The sequence below is a fragment of the Lepidochelys kempii genome, chromosome 7 (assembly GCF_965140265.1).
Source record: "Lepidochelys kempii isolate rLepKem1 chromosome 7, rLepKem1.hap2, whole genome shotgun sequence".
In the NCBI taxonomy this organism is placed as follows: Eukaryota; Metazoa; Chordata; order Testudines; family Cheloniidae; genus Lepidochelys; species Lepidochelys kempii.
In genome coordinates, this window is record NC_133262.1 from 28,263,432 (window position 1) to 28,280,998 (window position 17,567).

Genomic DNA, 17,567 nt, shown 5'->3' on the forward strand with positions numbered 1-17,567 from the left:
AGTATTTCATCTCTCCTCTGATATGCAAATACAAGATCTTGCTGCCCTGACATGTCCTATTTTCATATGTCAACTTCCCAGGTGCTATAGTGAATGTCGGTCTGTGCTGCCCCTCCTACCTGTATGTCAACTTGGAAATCAGCATCTAGTTCTCAAGAAAACAATATGTGACCCATATTAAAATACTCCCTGGTGGAAACTGTTATCAACTGCTTCTCAGGCTAGTGTACTAAAATTCAAGATCAAAATAAGAAGTTATTACTCTTATTAAACCTGTTTAAACTATATGGAGATTTACCTAGCATTAATTGAATGTCAGAAAAGTCCTGATCCAACATAAACTGGGAAAAGTGTAACAACAGGGGGTCTTACAAGGGTAGCCTTTTGTTTCAAAGCCCAGTTCACTAATCTAGAAGGCATCTTCCTAGGGCAGAAGTTTACAAACTATAATCTGTGGACCAGTAGTCCATAGACCACTTGCTGGTGGTTTGTGGAGAGCTGGCTGATCAAATGGAACTGTCTCTCCTTGTTTTCGCTTGCTAAATTGTATTAAAAGACAGACAAAAGTACTTTGCAAATATTTATTTTCCATATACACAATTGCCAAAGTGACGTTATATAATTGTAAACAGGAGAGGAGATGGTATATGTGATTATCTGTGGGAAAGGAACTGGACAAGTCATGGGAGAGAAGGTTGTTCCTTAAGATAATCTGTCCATTAAGAGATGGTGCATACTATGAAAATATTTAAGAGTTCCTGCCCTAGGACATTACAGAAACACAAGCAAAAAAACCAGTAGCTTAAAAGAAAGTGGCATGAAGAAGAGAAGGAAAATGACAGCTCAGAAGTGACACTTCATTTCAGCTGACTTATTATCAGCTTTGTCTCATATTTCTGTAATGAACCTATTAAACTTAAGCAGTTTTTATATAACTGCTTGCTACTGTTTTAGTAGCACACCAAGAAAGACATTTTGCACTTACCTTGTTATAGATAGAAAACCTACTTCTTATGTTTTGATGAACGAAGGACCCAAAGTGTCAATTAAATAAAATCCTTGAGGTACTACCCAATCATCAACAGTCATCTACCTGCTATTTCAAATAAGCTTACAAAATGGTTAGTTAAAATGTAAAAACAAATTCACCTGTAGAGCGATTGTGGTGTTCTTCGCTGGATGTTTCCCCACCAGTCCTTGTTCTTTGCGTTTCTTGAATTTCCTAAAGTAGTCCTGTATCAGGAAGGTGGCATAGAACTTCCCCACGGTTACCTCATCATCTAAATGAACAGACCAGACAGATCTCTCCCAAGTCAGCACATTTCACCAATAGCCTAAACACTCAGATCTGATTCAGGAAAACAAATGTGATGGGTGCAACAAGCACTATGCTTTCCCCTTTTCATAAGATAACCTAAACCTAGCATAAAGCAATATTTTAGCAGACAGTCTAGCTCAATATTAGAATTAAGTGAAGTAGTCCTTAATGTAGAAGAAAACAGAATATTTTACTAAGTTCTAGCAGGTAACTTTTTAATTAAATCATAAACACGTTAGTATCTGCACAGGAGTTGAATTACTGGCTTTGATTACTTTGAACAAATTTATTAAAATCAGAGCTACAGAAACTGAATATGCTCAGAAGATTGACTATATAAAAATGAAATGTCCTGTTTTTAATTTATTCTTGCTCAGTTACTTCCTACCAAACCAAATTTGCACAGTTAACATATCAAAATACAATTTTTGAACTGCACCATCAAAGTGGTCTCAAATCTATTTAACTGTCTTTGTAGTTCCTGTACTAATGCTCCATCAGCATAGTATCTGAGCACCTTTCAGGCAGCGTTATATCTGCTTATTATTGCCAACCAGCAACAAAAATTCTGAAATGAGAATTTAGGGACAAATCCCACAGCTCTCATAAATTCAAAATTAATAAATTAATTAATTGTTTGAGTAAGAATTGTTTGAGTAAGAATTTGCTCATTGGCTAGCATATGACAATAGTAGTATGTATGAGGCAGAACATAATGTTTCCTATAGCAGCATATTGACTCTGAAATGCTAATAAAAGTAAAGGTATGTTTTGCCAGTTAATTATCTAGCTATAATTCAGAAGATACTGTCATTTGGTGAGCAGAATAAAAATGAGCAATTTTTACAGAGTCGGTTTTGTGAACCATACCACACTTTTATATGGAAAGCCCAGTCTTCAAATGCAGGTGCCTTAATAAGATAGCCAGATCCCACATTCAAGTTCTCAGCTCACACTTAACTATGTATATGCTTATTTTATGAGACCAAAGGCCAGTTTGAGCACCTAAATATGGACTTTTGATGTCCTAGTAAGGAATACATATTAGAGAGCTATGGACATCTTATTGCTTAAAAATATCCCATGTTGGGTATTCTTTACTTTCCTGGACTTACTTTTAGAGTGAAGTTTGCTGCCTTATTTGTTTGTTGCCTTCTCTCTTGATATTTTTAACATACTGATAAAGCTGTTTGCAATGCGGCTGCTAATTAACACAGTATTATACCTCAAGGGGAACTGATGTGTTTTAGAATATCTACTTTGCTGTTAGTAGGCCAAATCCTGACGGGTGCTAAGTATCTGTAACTTCTATTGACCTCATTGTGAAAGACAAGTACTTAATACCTCTCAGGATCTGGGTTAGTAGACACAACTGTGACTTCTATTGGCTGAATTTAGAAAGACTATATGAACACTAAATACTATGTCTAGACACACTGTAACATACGTTTGCTGGGAAACATATTGTGGATTGTATATTACACACATTTCAAATGCTCTTCTGTCTTTTTTTGTATCATGTCATACAGTATCACTTTGATTCAAATTGAGTCTCCCTTTGACTTTGCATTATATGTTATCTCATGTCCTGAGAGATCCAACAGGTTAACTGGATCCACTGCTACCTATAATATGGCATCTTTTAAGAATTTAAGTTTAATTAATTTACTCCTTTTAATAATGCTACTGTAAGTGCACATAATATTTCATTTTGATGGTCTGTTTCTGTAGTTAGTTTCAGTAACTACAATGTCCTTTTTAAAAAGCAGTACAGAATTAAATCCATTATGATGACATTTTTATATTTATAGCAGCATCGTTCTCAAACTGAATTCTTTAATTATCTACTGTTCAAAATAAGCTCCTTTCAGACCAATAAATATCGGTGACAGTAAAGTCTGATGTGGGCCAAATTCACCCCAGACAGAACACCATTGAGTTCAGTGGAAATACAGTAAGGATATATTTGGAGCTGCTTTTTATTTTATGTGCCTTTAAAAGTATCAAAGGACAGTAAGGAAAAAACTATTGCTAATTTGTTTAAAGTGGCTTGGGTTGGGAGCCCAGTCTGTTCAACCGTAGCATTCAATGTAGCATCATTGGGCCTGCTCTTGCCAAGTGCTGATGCCTCCTTAAAGGTACTGAGCCTCCCAAACTCCCACTGGCTACAGCGGGAATGGAGGGGGCTCAGCGCCCCACAGGAAGAGCTCATCACTGCACAGGATCAGGTCCTAAGGCAGAATGTTTTTCCTAGACTCTCTGAAGTTAGTTAATCTCTGTGTGAACACTTCCTTTGTTGTACCTGTCATCACTCTTGGCAGCTGTTCAACTGACTCATTGTTCTGTTTTGAATGTTAGGAAGATTTCCCTGAAAGTCATCTAATCTCAACCTTTCTTCTTTAGTTTAATTAAGACCATTACTTCTTGAAATATGTCCTTGCTCCGGCTCCCAACATAAGTCTTTCCCCATCTTTAATATTATTTCCTCTCCAGTGTTTGAACAGAGCTCTTAAGGAAATAATATATGAAATGGTTTGTGAAAAGAACAAATGAGTAGAAATCAGACATTGTATCACATACACTATGGGCCACACTGACAGCATGCCTCAAGCCAGTCCATGATGCTGCACAGCCACTTTTGCACTGCAGCTTTGTGTGCCTACCAGCACTGGCATACACCCAGTAAGATCATTTTTCTGCATTTTTCTGTGCAAATTAGACAGACTGAGTTCCCAGCTGCCTAATTTGTTTATGTAAATGTTAGTGTGTGCATGCAAAAGGGATGCACACATGCTTTTGCAGGCACAGTCAGTTGTATATGGAGACCTGGGTACAGAAAATTTGAGACTGGGCCAAAGGAAGTAATTCTTGACTTTGTTTTTGAGTAACACACATGACTAGAGATGTATAGGCAGGGAAGCAGCTAAGTAGAAGTGATCACACCACAGAGAGATTTTAATTACAGCTAAAAGGAGAGCAAAAGAAATTATTTACATGGAACATATTTTTAAAGAAGGCAGAAAGTGTTAAATGAGATTGAATAGGCTTGGAGGCAAAGGATGGGGGAAATCAGAGGAAAATTCCTTTTCCAGAAAGGAGATGGACCTTAGTGGGTCTTGGGTATGTCTTCCGCCCTAGATTCTCTTACATTAAGAACATTAATTCATGCTAAACACAGCAAACATCTAATATTTTGTCTTTTGCAAGGGACTTTCTTGAGCTGAAATCAGTTGTTAATTACTAATGATTTAATGAAATCTGTTTACAGTAATTTGTAATTTAATTTGTGCTAGTAAATATTTATTTAATTTTTTTATATTGCATCTATGTATAGCTCAGAAAAAATGTAATTTGATTTCTTTCCATTCTGTCAATCAGGGAATTGACTGGTTCTGATCCTGTTGTGCAGGCATACTGCATATGTAAGTATCTGAAAAGATCTAGCCTGCATCAACACAACAAAAAAATACTGCAGAAAAAAATAATAGATTGGCCAATTTAAATACCATTGATGTAACAGATTTTGATACTGAACCGAGATACTTTGCTCATATTTGATTAAAGACTTATTCACTTACAGATTGTTACTTAAACATCAACTTTTGTATTGCTATCTCTTATTTTTCTATTGAATACTGTTTCAGTAAGAACTATTTTATGTTGTATACCAACTATTTTACATTCATACAGATATGAATGTAAAATAGCTGTATTTCTCTTTTCTCCTTTCAGTAGGCTAAGATACCATTGATTTCTGTATTTCACTTACTCATCTAAATCATACTGACTAGGCTCTGCAAGGAAACAAAACAGGACTGAAACAGAAAGATTTGATCTTGTCAAGTGACTGGAAAAAGAACTTGGCCACATGGTCTTATATTTGTACTATACTGTTGTAAATCTTTGGAGACAATCTGTTTTCTACAGTTTTAATGATGGTCCAAATTTTTTATCTTCTGTCCTACCTACACTGAAGAACTACATTTTTGAAGTAAGTATTATGGTACTAGCAATGGATTTTAGTATAACCGAAAGTTAATATACAGCTTGTAATCAGCAATGAAATGAAACCAAAGTTTAAATGGTGAACTATAGTGCAACTGTAGAAGATTAATTCTAAGAATATAATCTTTAAAGATTATCTACGAGATTAATTTATGCAGGCACAGCTAGCTATTCTGAAGCATGCATCCATATTTCAATAAAAATGTAGGGGAATAAAGAGGCAAGAGGCAACACTAATTCCATGCCACCACCCTAAAACAGAATTGCTTCAGAATATTCTGAAAGACTGATAGTTGAAAGGAACAGAGGCTGCAGAAAAAGCTCAAGCACATAGTTACAACAGTAACAAAGCAATTCATATATGCCATGCAAGCACTCAGGTGTAAGGCTAAAAAGAATAGAGTAGAACACACACAAAAAGTTGTTTTAAATGTGCAGTATCAGTTCCCCTTTTGGTAGCCAAATTGTCTACATTTTTGGCATCATCCCCACTTTTAGCTGGCAGCCACCACACCAGTAGCAAGTGGCTCCCTCCAGCGCTAAAGCTAATGCTGCTTCTTGAGTCATGCCGAAGAGCAGTGCAGCCAGCATGCTCTCTCTCCCCTAGAGACTGAGAATGTCACCTTCAGAGAGAGATCAGCCTCCACCACCATCGGGTCTGGGATCTTGAGTCTGCTTCCAAACCTGAGTCTGATCAGTCTTGAAAGTACAGTAAGCTACAAAACATACCAGATGATTACAATGGATCTGTATCTTGGATATCTGGATGTATTACTGGTATGGATGATACTGTGCAACAGATCCTGCACCTTTAAAACTTGAAAAAGCAAGTCAAAAACAGTCACCTAACCCTACAGGATATTACTATGCATGTATATATTGTAAAGAAAAGCTATATATATATATATATATATAATATATAAATATATAACAAAAGATTTGACGTGTCATTTTACAGTACGTAATAACAAGTAACATACATGCCTTGTGGTTCTTGCCAACGTACTGAAATCAGTGGAATTTAAAAATCTATTTATTTTGACCCATATTCCAATCTCAGTTATGCTTGTGTAAATGTGGACCAACTCCACTGTCTGCAGACAGTGGAATTGCTCTGAATTTAAATGAGTGTAACAGAGTGAAGATTTGAGCCTTTTGGCTTAATAAATATAGCAAGATGTTATTTTTTAAACAGGAAATAGAAAGGTTTCAGTTTTCTCCCAGAAATATTCAAAATATAAAAGAATATAAACAAAAATATAATGTTAAGCTTAATTAGTACAAAATATATGTTCTGCTGAATGCACTGAAATCAATTTTATTTCAATTAATTAAAGATATTTTTGCAAGAAAGAAAATTAACAGAAAACCTCTCTTTTCTGTTTCCTCTTTTGATCATCCTGCCATTATATTATCTAACATAACAAAATATAATATCTGATATATTTATTTTGGCATTATAGTTTGCTGTTGGTTAATGACAAAGTTCTGATTTTGCTCATAGTTTATTGTAAAGTTTATCCCACTAACCGCCAGCTGGAGGGACAACTTGATCAAGGAGCTTCATGCTGGTTTTCTTCCAGATTTTCTTTATAACTGCTCTAAGTTCTTCATTTGCCTGTTCTAGGTTACCTGTAGAGAGACAGACAAAATGATTATGCTACACATAACTTAGAAAACAATTACATTTCAGTTAGTGCTGGAATTAATGATTCTTTAGTCTTTACATTGAATTGTTTAGTTTAAAGAAAAAAAAACAAAATGGCTCACAAGGGTGCAAAATACACTCAGATCCAGGAGAAATTAGGGAGATTGAGTTATTCATTTAAATGTATGCTAATTCTAACTAAAATACACAGTGAAAGGGACCTTCTCCAGGTTAGCATGCAGGTTGCAGCCAGAAGCATTGACTAGCTTGGGTAGTAGGATTCCCTTCTCTGAGCTCAGCATATGGATCTGCCACACAATGCTACATACAGAGGCTTATTCTAAGCAGCTTGTTATGGGCAATGGAGCATGAAGTCTTCTGGGGAATGGAGGAGCCACCAGAGGATGGAGAGCAATAAGTAATAAAATACATAGAAAAATAAAAAATTAGAAGGAAAAAGGAGACTGAGACAGTAAATGACAGAACAGAGTGAAGTTGTTTAAGGGTATAGTTATCACAAATCATTTCTTGAAACTTGTAATGTTTTCTCTTAATGCACAGTAATAAAAGTCTGCTAAACCCACTCAGATTCAGCCTCCACAGTATATGCCAGTGTCCTTATCTCACCAAATATAGGTCTGTAACGGTTTCCAAGGTCTCCCTGTACCTCAGCACTCTCATGCAATTTCTAACCGCAGAACCAGAAAAGAACACTCCAGCCATTTGGGAATATAGCCCTCAATCCAAAACCAGTATCAGGCTTGCTGGTGTCCGGCAAGAAGGAATTATGCAGAATATCACATCTCCTGAACTTTTCTTCACCACATATTTTGACACACAAAGTGTCATTTTCACAGATATTATCTTACCTTCTGTTTTGATCTTCAGCGCAGTTCTAACCAAGGCAAATAAAGTAGCATTGAACATAACTGTTCCGTCACTGTTCAGAGGCATGTTCATGGCTACTAACCTCTGTACGTGGAAAAAAGAAAACAAATGAATCTTTTTAAAAAATGAATTCTTGAGGGAATATATTTGGACAACAATGTTTAATTATCTTCATTTATCTAAAAAGCTGACATATATGAAAAGAATAACACCTGACAAGGTATGTAGAAAAAAAAATCATATCCCTTAGCTGATAAACAGGCTACAGCTCTGCAAGAGAGCATTTTTGCTTGACACCAGAAATGAACCATGGCATTCCAAAGATCCATCTCAGCTGTGTACAATTTATAGATGATATTAATAACACAATTTTTTCCAGAAGAGCTGAAAATGTTCGGTGGTTTTCATATTTTAGTCACTAAGCCCCTTTGCAGACATCGGGCCAGGACCTTGGTGAAGGCTGAACTGCACACAGCAGAAAGGTTGGGCAGTGTGGTGTAAATGTAGCTTTGTGTATGCAAAAGCTTATGTTCCTGATCCTGCTGCCTCTGCAGCACCAGACCTCTGGCATTGAGCTAAAGGAATTTGAGGGCTGCTCTAGCTTACGCCAGCTACTAACAGCCCCAGGAGACCAATAAAAGCAGCTGGGGATCAGAGTAGTGCAGGGGAGTTCTAGTTACACAGCTTTCCCTCTGGCCATGCCTCCTGGTCCCTGCTAGGCCAGCAATGGGGTGGGGGTTGGTGCAGTGGTGCAAGAGCCTCTGCGCTGGCTCTTTGCCACCGGGGATAACCCTGTATTGAGGAGATCCTCTCAGGGACAGTTTTGACAACTTTAGGGCCAGACTGTGCCAGTAGTGCTGCACAAAACAGCTGCACTGCATGAGAGAATTTGGCTCACTGTTGTCAGCAGCTAGCTTTTCTCAGTTGTTCGTATTCATGTGTATGCCCACCCAAGAGCCACATCATCAAAACTGACTTGCAAACGCTACTACATTTTCCAGGAGTGCTTTACACAGTATCACGCATCTCAGACTCATTTAATTAAGTAAGCCAGCGTAATTGGAAAATCAGTAATAACTATGTTGAATCAATCTGGAAAGGACCTCCTGATTCAACTAGGGAATGACTCTGCATGAGACTTGAATTGTCATCTACTCTATCACCATCAGCATTTTAAGCAGTAATCTCTCTCACAGAAGTGCCTCAGTGAGCTTGATAAAATTACACTATTTGATCTATCAGAATTTTTTCCTATCCAATTGATATTTCCTCTGTTCTAGTGTAGTACCATGTCCACACTCCGAGCTGGGGATGCGATTCCTCTGCTCGCGCATACATGCTTGCGCTAGCTCTCCTCAAGCTAGCCAGAGTATAAATAGCAGCGGAGACACTGTGGCATGAGTAGTGGCAGTGGAAGCATAGCTTAGCCATGCCAAGTACATACCCACTAGTTTCAGGCCCCCGTGCAGAACTCCAACCCTTGATTAACAAATTGAGGGATGGAGTGCTCTCTCCTACACTTGTGTGTAGGCCTGAAAATGGAATTTCTGAGAATTTTTCTCTGTGAAATAATTCCTAAAGAATGTAAAATGAAAACAGAACCATTTTTATCACAATTAGATGTTTAACATGTTCAGAAAAACTGCAGGGGTTTTGTAAATCTGACTTCTCTCCTTCTGAATGCAGGTAGCAAAAAGGCATCCTGGGGAAATGAGCTTATGTCATACATGCAAGGCCACTTGCAATCACTAAGTTAAAAAAAAGTAAACATTAAGTAAAAGCTGGCTTGCCCTCTAAAAGAGACTATTTCTCCATAGCAAAACCCAAGATTCACTGCCAAGTATAAGAGCTGCTATGGTCTCTTGTAGGTACATAGTTAAGTAGCACAAATGACGTTTGACTGAAGGTTTATTGAAGAAGAAAAAAACCATATTGTTTTGTATTTCGTTGGTAAAATGATGTTTTAGCCAGTTTCTTGGAAATACACATAAACTATGATAATGAAAATAGAATAATGATACATTTATACAGCCACTTCTTTAATCCTAAAGTGCTTTATGTTGGTATAACTACACTGAAATCAATTCACTGAAATAACAAACTGATTTGAGTGGGCAGAATAAACCCAGTGCAAAACTGGAGTAATTCGGTGGTGAATGAGAGCTTATCAGAGGGACCATTTCCCCCACCCATGAAACTGGACAGCATTATCGTGGTAATGCAGTAAAATTATGAACTATGGAGAAAAACAACAAGGGGAACTTATTTTAAGACCTACCTTGCACGCCACTCTGTGGGGGCATAATTTGCCAAAACCAAGTGGAGGCTGAATGCGTCGCAGCAACGTAACTACATCAAGATGCTTTATTCTTCCCCTACAAAAAATACGTACCAGTTGTCACATTTATATGTGCCTCTGAAGAAAGTCTTTAACACTTTACTTTTATATATTCATTAGGGATATTTGGGCAGAGAAATGATCAAACTTACTTTGCTTCAGGATCATATTCTGACCATATTCTTTTGAATTCATCCAAATGATGTGGACCCAGAATAGACCAGTCACGTGTCAAATAATCAAAGTTGTCCATGATGACAGCCACAAACAGATTGATAATCTAAAAACAATTCAAAATTTATATTTGCCTTCATTTTGCTGGCATATGTGTTTATATGAAATAACTTAACTTTCAGCAGAGTTAGACTTCAAGCTGGTTAAATAGTATCAGTGGATACAAGATTTGATAAATATTAAACTTTCTCCAGCAAATATGATATTATTATTATTTATATTGACATAACATATGCAATCTTGTCCTGCTGCTATCCATTCAGAATACTGCTGCGTAGATAATTTTTAAATTATCATTTCCAGTTGCTTTGACCATGTCACCTCTCTCTCTGAATCCTTCTACCAGCTCTCTCTTCTCTATCTTCTCAAAAACTATTTGGCATCACTTTCAAGGCCCTTCATGACCTATTCTCACTCTGCTTAGCATCTCTCATTCAGTACTGAAGGTCGACTCCTGCCTCTGATTGGCCCATTTTGTCAGCCTCTATCGTCCAACTGTTACATTTTCAAACAAGCATCCTTGTTCCTAATCCCAGGCTGACCATCATGCCAGGGAGAAGCTTCTAATAAACCCTTAGAAATCCATCTCATTATCCTTGTTTAAAACCCTCCTTAAAAATCTACTTTGCCATGAGGTACAAAAATCTTGACAATGGTTAGCCTGCTTGTGAGCTGATATCACAGCCTATTATGCTGGCAATATTGTCTCAGGTTAAGTCTAGACTGCAGCTGGGATTCCAGTCTAGGCAGACAGACTCACACTAGTGGGACCGTAGCTAGCACATTAAAAATAGCCTTATAGATGTTGCAGCTCAGGCTAGAGCTTGGGCCCTCAAGTCTAGGAGGCCAGGTGGGCTTGAGAGCTGCGCTCCAGCCCAGGCTGCAGTGCCCATACTGCGATTTTTAGAGGATTAGCTCAAGCACCACTAGCTGAACTCTGTCTACCTGGGCTGGAAGGTTCACTCCTAGCTGCCCGGCAGAGATTCTCTCAGTGTCTCCTCATACTCCCGTCAGTCTATCTGTATCTGTTGTCTCTTGTCTGATACTTAGACTATAAACTCTTGGAGCCAGGGACTCTTTGTTCTGTGTTTGTACTGCACCTAGCACAATGGAGTCCTGGTAAGTGAACAGGGCTCCTAGATGGTATGATATAGTACAAATCAACAATAATGATAAATTATCATAGCATATTTCATATATCTTGGGACCCAATCCTGCAAACTGCTACTCCTGCACATGTGGCAAGATTGACGTCAATGGGACTTCACGCTGGAGTAACTATAACTGCTGGTAGGATTGGGCCTTTAGTTTGAACTAAAGGACTTGGGTGTCCTTTTGAAACATATAACGCTGAAAAAAATATTTTACAAACTGGATTGTGGATCTGGGTTTTTGTTGTTAGCTTATTGTCCAATCAAAATGCTAAAACTCACTTGTGTTTGTGGACACTAACTGGACTCACCAAAAATGCACAAAGCATGTAAAAACTGATGAAATAAATAATTGCAAAGTTGCTTCCACATGTGAATTCTTCTCCTGGATTATAATCAGATTCTGGATCACAGCGTTTTCCAGGCAAACAAGCCAGCATGATTTCCTGCCATGCTTCTCCAGTCGCACACCTTTATTAGGGCACAAACAAGACAAGATCCATCAAAAATTATTGTTTCAAAATGAGCTCTCCATTAGCATTCTAGCACTAGTTTTTAACTCCAGAAGAGGGCTGGTAGTGTAGTGTATAGTGTGGGATGTGTGTGTGTGTGTTTGTGTGTGCAGCTAGAACCCACAGAATTTATTTGAGAATGGTGCCTGTGGGATAGTGTTTCAATATCCAGAAAAAACCTTGCTGTCTAAAAGTATGTCTGCGTTCCACCTGGGGACGTGATTTCCAGCTTGAGAAGACGTGCTTGCACTAGCTCTCAATGAGTTAGCAAACAAAAAACAGAACGTAGCCGCAGCAGTGTGGGCGGTAGAATGGGCTAGCTGCTCCAAGTGTGTACCCATCTGAGACTCTGCAAACATTGTCTGGGCAACTAGCCCACCCTACTGTTCATGCTGCCACAGCTACAGTCTATTTTTAGCATGCTAGCTTGAGCTGGGAATCACACCTGCAGCTAAAAGAGTTGAAAATACCCTAAAAGATCACACAGAAATATATGTTGTGGGTTAGGAGTTGCACGTTAAATCCTGAAAAATAAGCTGTGTCATCTTGAGTTGTACTGGACTGTTTCATGGTGTCCCTGTATTGGAGTTGGAGGAGATAGAAGAGATTGGCTATCACCTAACCACTGGTAATGTCGGCAGGTGTCTTAATCAACATCAAAGCTGTGGTCTTCCCATTAGCTTCAATCCAGCAGGGATCCGACCCTCTTTGGCTGGAACTGAAATAGCTCATGAGGCTGGGACTGAGTTCTATAATATCCTCTTCCTTTTGAGGCTAAGCGTTGCTGCCATTACAAATCATTACATAGTGCTTCTGAGCAATTATTGGTTTATTAGCTATAATTGAATCAACCTGATAATTAGATTAATTTGATACTAACCCACTTTTTTTTCCGTATGTATTTTATGCTTTTGCTTAGTTATTTAGTTTAGTTAATGAAATACTGTATACAAATTTGGAAGCCCGTGCTGTTTGGCTGTTCCTCCCCAGAAGTCAGGTTTCTGAACCCAAGAGGTCCCTAGGGTAAACAAGAGGCAACTGTGTGACCCACCTACTAGTGGTCCATAGAACTGCCCCTACAGGGACAGTTATGGGAGGACTGAAGTAGAACACTTGGTTTTTGAGGGAAAATTGATCATCTCTCTCTATAAGCAACATGAGTTCCAGAACCTTTGAGGGACTGGTGTGGTGGATAGGAACTGGTCAACCTAAAGGCTGACCAGTTACCCATGAATTGTATACACCTCACACAGTGCTTACTACCTTGAGTAGTCTCACTGAAGTCTGAAGGGACATACTTATAGTTGGAAGCACTATGCCAAGCTGAGTTTGTAGGAGCGGACCCCTCGTTCGGTTATTTTTGTTTCTAATGTGTCACTTGCTTCTCTCCATACATACTACTGTGCTGAAGGAGTTTGTTGTACTTTAGTGTTCAGGATTGGCAGAAGAGAAGCACCCTGAATGAGGAGACAGAGGATAAGGCTGGAAGAAGCTGGCTCTTTCTGGCAGGACACCATATACAGTGTTCATTATACATACTCTTATTATAGCCGATTAACATTTTCCAAAGGGGGAGGAGGCAAACACATATTTGTGTGTGCAAAGTGCATAAAGGTAACTGACTGTGCCTAAAGTACCTGCATGCCAAGTAATTTGTTTGTGAGTACATTTTTTGATTTATGCCTGTAAACGTGGTTTATTTATGGCAGGCCTACCAAAATGCCCATCTGTTGGTAATTTGCTTTAAAATATGTTGTTTTCTTGATGGATCATATTCTCCATTCACTTATACCAATGGAATCCCAATCAATACTTGGGGGGGGTGTTGCATGGCTGTAACTGAGGCCACCCTGCTCCCTTTTAGCGTGCTGTAGCACATCTGTAACCTCAAAAGTACATGGGGTAAATAAAAGAGATGAAAAAATTAAGTCAGAACAGAGACCAAAGCTTGGATAATAACCCATAGAGGTCAAAAGTGTTACAATATAAATGGAAAGGTGAAAAATAGAATATTTGGATAAATGTATTAGATTAGCAAAGATTTTCTATTATTTAATAGTGCAAAAGGAGACTAAAACCACCATCCCATGGATCTGTTGAATTTCGAGTAACATAAATGTGTTAACAATTGTTATTGTTATTTGCCCAAATTTGCTAACCTGAGTGTGGCTTTGATGGGGCCAGACAGCAACTGAGATACCCCCTTTGGGTTAAAGGGCTTGCAGGTGAGGGGAACATCCTTCTTGTCTTCACCCAATTTATTCAGGTGAGGACAGAGCCACACTTTGTTGAGGGGGGAGTTGCACGCTGACAAGGGGGTACACTTTTGTGCCTACCCATCCCATTGCCATTAGAGTCCTCAAGCAGTACATCAATCTGGATCCACTCACTCCTAGCTGGGGTTCAGAAGTGGCTTCGCAGGCTTGGGCTGCCAGTGTGAGACACCCTTTTCCAGCTTCCCTTTCACCTCCCTTTAGATCAGCAGTTTTCAAACTTTTTGAGCTGAGCCCCCGCTTTGAATTACAATTACAGATTTTGAGCTGAGCACCGCCACAACCCAGAGAAAAATAGACACAATACCTCCTGCCCCACGCAACTTGGGTTTTCAGGGTGGGGGAAGGCACATGCAACAGTCTCCGAGGGCAGAGCCAGCGCTGGGCATGGAGGCTGCTGGCAGTGTAAATCGGCACAGCTGCGGTGGATGTTGACACTGACCCATAGGCTGGGTGCCCCACTGAGGTGAATCGGGGGTGGAGGTGGTGCTCCCTCCTGAGCCCCACCATGCAGAGCTGAAACCCGAGCTGCCTAACATCACCTCTTGCCCCCTTGAACGTTCCTCAGTGCCCCCTATGGGGGATGTCCCAGAGTTTGTAAACCTCTGCTTTAGATGATTTGTCACGGGGGTGGCCAATCACCCTTGTGGATTGTCATAAATATAAAGCGAAGGGTAACCACCTTTCTGTATACAGTGCTATAAAATCCCTCCTGCCCAGAGGCAACATCCTGTTACCTGTAAAAGGTTAAGAAGCTCAGCTAACCTGACTGGCACCTGACCCAAAGGACCAATAAGGGAACAAGATACTTTCAAATCTTGGGGGGGAAAGGCTTTTGTTTGTGCTCTTTGTTTACATGTTTGTTCTCTCTTGGGACTGAGAGAGGCCAGACAGAAATCCATCTTCTCCAACCCATCCTAATCCAAGTCTCCAATATTGCAACCAGTATAGGTAAACCAGGCAAGGCAGATTAGTTTATCTTTTGTTTTATGTGAATTTTGCCTGTGTTAAGAGGGAGGTTTATTCCTGTTTTCTGTAACTTTAAGGTTTTGCCCAGAGGGGGAATCCTCTGTGTTTTGAATCTGAATACCCTGTGAAGTATTTTCCATCCTGATTTTACAGAGGTGATTCTTTTACCTTTTCTTTAAATAAAATTCTTCTTTTAAGAACCTGATTGATTTTTCATTATTCTTAAGATCCAAGGGTTTGGGTCTGTGTTCACCTGTACAAATTGGTGAGGATTATTATCAAGCCTTCCCCAGGAAAGGGGGTGTAGGGCTTGGGGGGATATTTTGGGGAAAGATGTCTCCAAGTGGGCTCTTTCCCTGTTCTTTGTTTAAAATGCTTGGTGGTGGCAGCATACTGTTCAAGGCCAAGGCAAAGTTTGTACCTTGGGGAAGTTTTTAACCTAAACTGATAAAAATAAGCTTAGGGGGTCTTTCATGTGGGTCCCCACATCTGTACCCTAGAGTTCAGAGTGGGGAAGGAATCCTGACATGGGTTCTGAGGGATTTTTTCCCACAATACAGAACTGCCAAACTGCTTTGTGGTGTTTTTCATTTCCCTCCTGGCAAGTGTGGTTCTGGGCTTCACTGAGTTAATTGGCATGACTTGTGGCTGGTGATTTCCAGTGCAGATTGTAGATTAGCACAAATAAACTTGGGACCCTTCACCTCACTTGAGGTCTTGACTTGGTCCTCAATTTTTTAAGCAATTTGAATTAAAACAGAAAGAAGGTTCCTCTTATTGTCTGAAGCATTTTAGCAAACAGCGTTTGATCAGGAAATGTCACATTAGATATTGTATCTGAACTACTGCCACATGACATTTTTATCTAATAATTTAGATGTTCCTTATCTCTTGATAAGATAAGATAACAAAGGACCTTCATTGTTCAAAGTTAATTAGGTAACACCATGGAAATATCAGTACTTGAGTACATCCAACGTATTGAAAAATCTTTTGTTGACTTTTTTGTGATCAAAATCCTTAGGGTGAAATTGTGGCATGAAGCGACAGTCCTACATTGGAGTGGTGTAGAACTGGATCCCCACAGAAGGCATTCCGTTTTAGGGATACTCAATCCCCCTGGTGTTCCTGTCAAACACAGCTGCATTGACACTGTAAAAGAGGATTCAGCACGCAGTCCCCTTACCCTTAGCAGAGGCTAGTCACAACAGTGGATCACAGCAAGTGAAGTCATCATGTCCCCACTGTGCTTGGCCCCTGTGTATGAGGGGCCCAATGGAGGCCAAGTCTCCTTTCACCCTCTCTATCCCTTGCACATTCAGGCTTGGGACAGGTATATTCCAGCCCTTAATGCATCAAGAAAATTACAATACATTTCCCATTAGATATTATTCATGGTAGCTCTCTTAACAGACTGAGTGACTTTAGGTTATTCTTCTGTACACCTTGTACACTCTTAAGACTATTCTGTGCCAGTGAACAGTAGAAAGTATGGCAGAAAGGATTACATACCGTCACACTAAATTACTTGTAACTTTCAAACAGATTTTAAGCAAACTGACATTACACAAGCTAGAAGAGTCTTCCAAATGTCAGTTTAAGAACCCGCAGGCGCTAATAAAAGCAAAGATTAAAATATATTTACCTGAACAAAAGCAGGACTGCTTGGGGAAAAGTCTGAAAATTGTTGTTTCTGTTAATTTGGTTATTGTCCCTCATGGCAACTTTACCAAATACCTGCAAGCAGAAGTCGGGATCCAATATTATTTTTGATTCCATTCTACATAATTTTGTCTAAATGAACAGTGGCCATAATCCAGCAATTTAAATTAGCATCTCTATGTGTGAAAAACAGTTTTACAAATTTCAGAGTAGCAGCCGTGTTAGTCTGTATTCGCAAAAAGAAAAGGAGTACTTGTGGCACCTTAGAGACTAACCAATTTATTTGAGCATAAGCTTTTGTGAGCTACAGCTCACTTCATCGGATGCATACTGTGGAAACTGCAGCAGACTTTATATATACACAGAGAATATATACACAGAGAACCAGCAGGACAGTGGGGTGGGAGGAGGTATTGTTTCATATTCTCTGTGTATATATAAAGTCTGCTGCAGTTTCCACGGTATGCATCCGATGAAGTGAGCTGTAGCTCACGAAAGCTTATGCTCAAATAAATTGGTTAGTCTCTAAGGTACCACAAGTACTCCTTTAGTTTTACAAATATGATAAT

General features: G+C 39.2%; 1 protein-coding gene across 11 annotated transcripts in view; it reads right to left on the reverse strand.

Moving 5' to 3' along the window:
* Nucleotides 1-17,567, reverse strand: part of CACNA1D (calcium voltage-gated channel subunit alpha1 D) — a 324,483-nt gene that overhangs the window by 46,946 nt on the left and 259,970 nt on the right. For all 11 annotated transcript variants that reach the window (XM_073351550.1, XM_073351554.1, XM_073351555.1 and 8 more), the window contains 7 exons: nucleotides 16,982-17,073; nucleotides 11,894-12,053; nucleotides 10,350-10,477; nucleotides 10,138-10,234; nucleotides 7,841-7,943; nucleotides 6,854-6,955; nucleotides 1,150-1,280 (listed from right to left, as the gene is read on the reverse strand). In XM_073351550.1, the coding sequence (XP_073207651.1) occupies nucleotides 1,150-1,280; nucleotides 6,854-6,955; nucleotides 7,841-7,943; nucleotides 10,138-10,234; nucleotides 10,350-10,477; nucleotides 11,894-12,053; nucleotides 16,982-17,073 (813 nt within the window). The remainder of the gene's footprint in view (nucleotides 1-1,149; nucleotides 1,281-6,853; nucleotides 6,956-7,840; nucleotides 7,944-10,137; nucleotides 10,235-10,349; nucleotides 10,478-11,893; nucleotides 12,054-16,981; nucleotides 17,074-17,567) is intronic.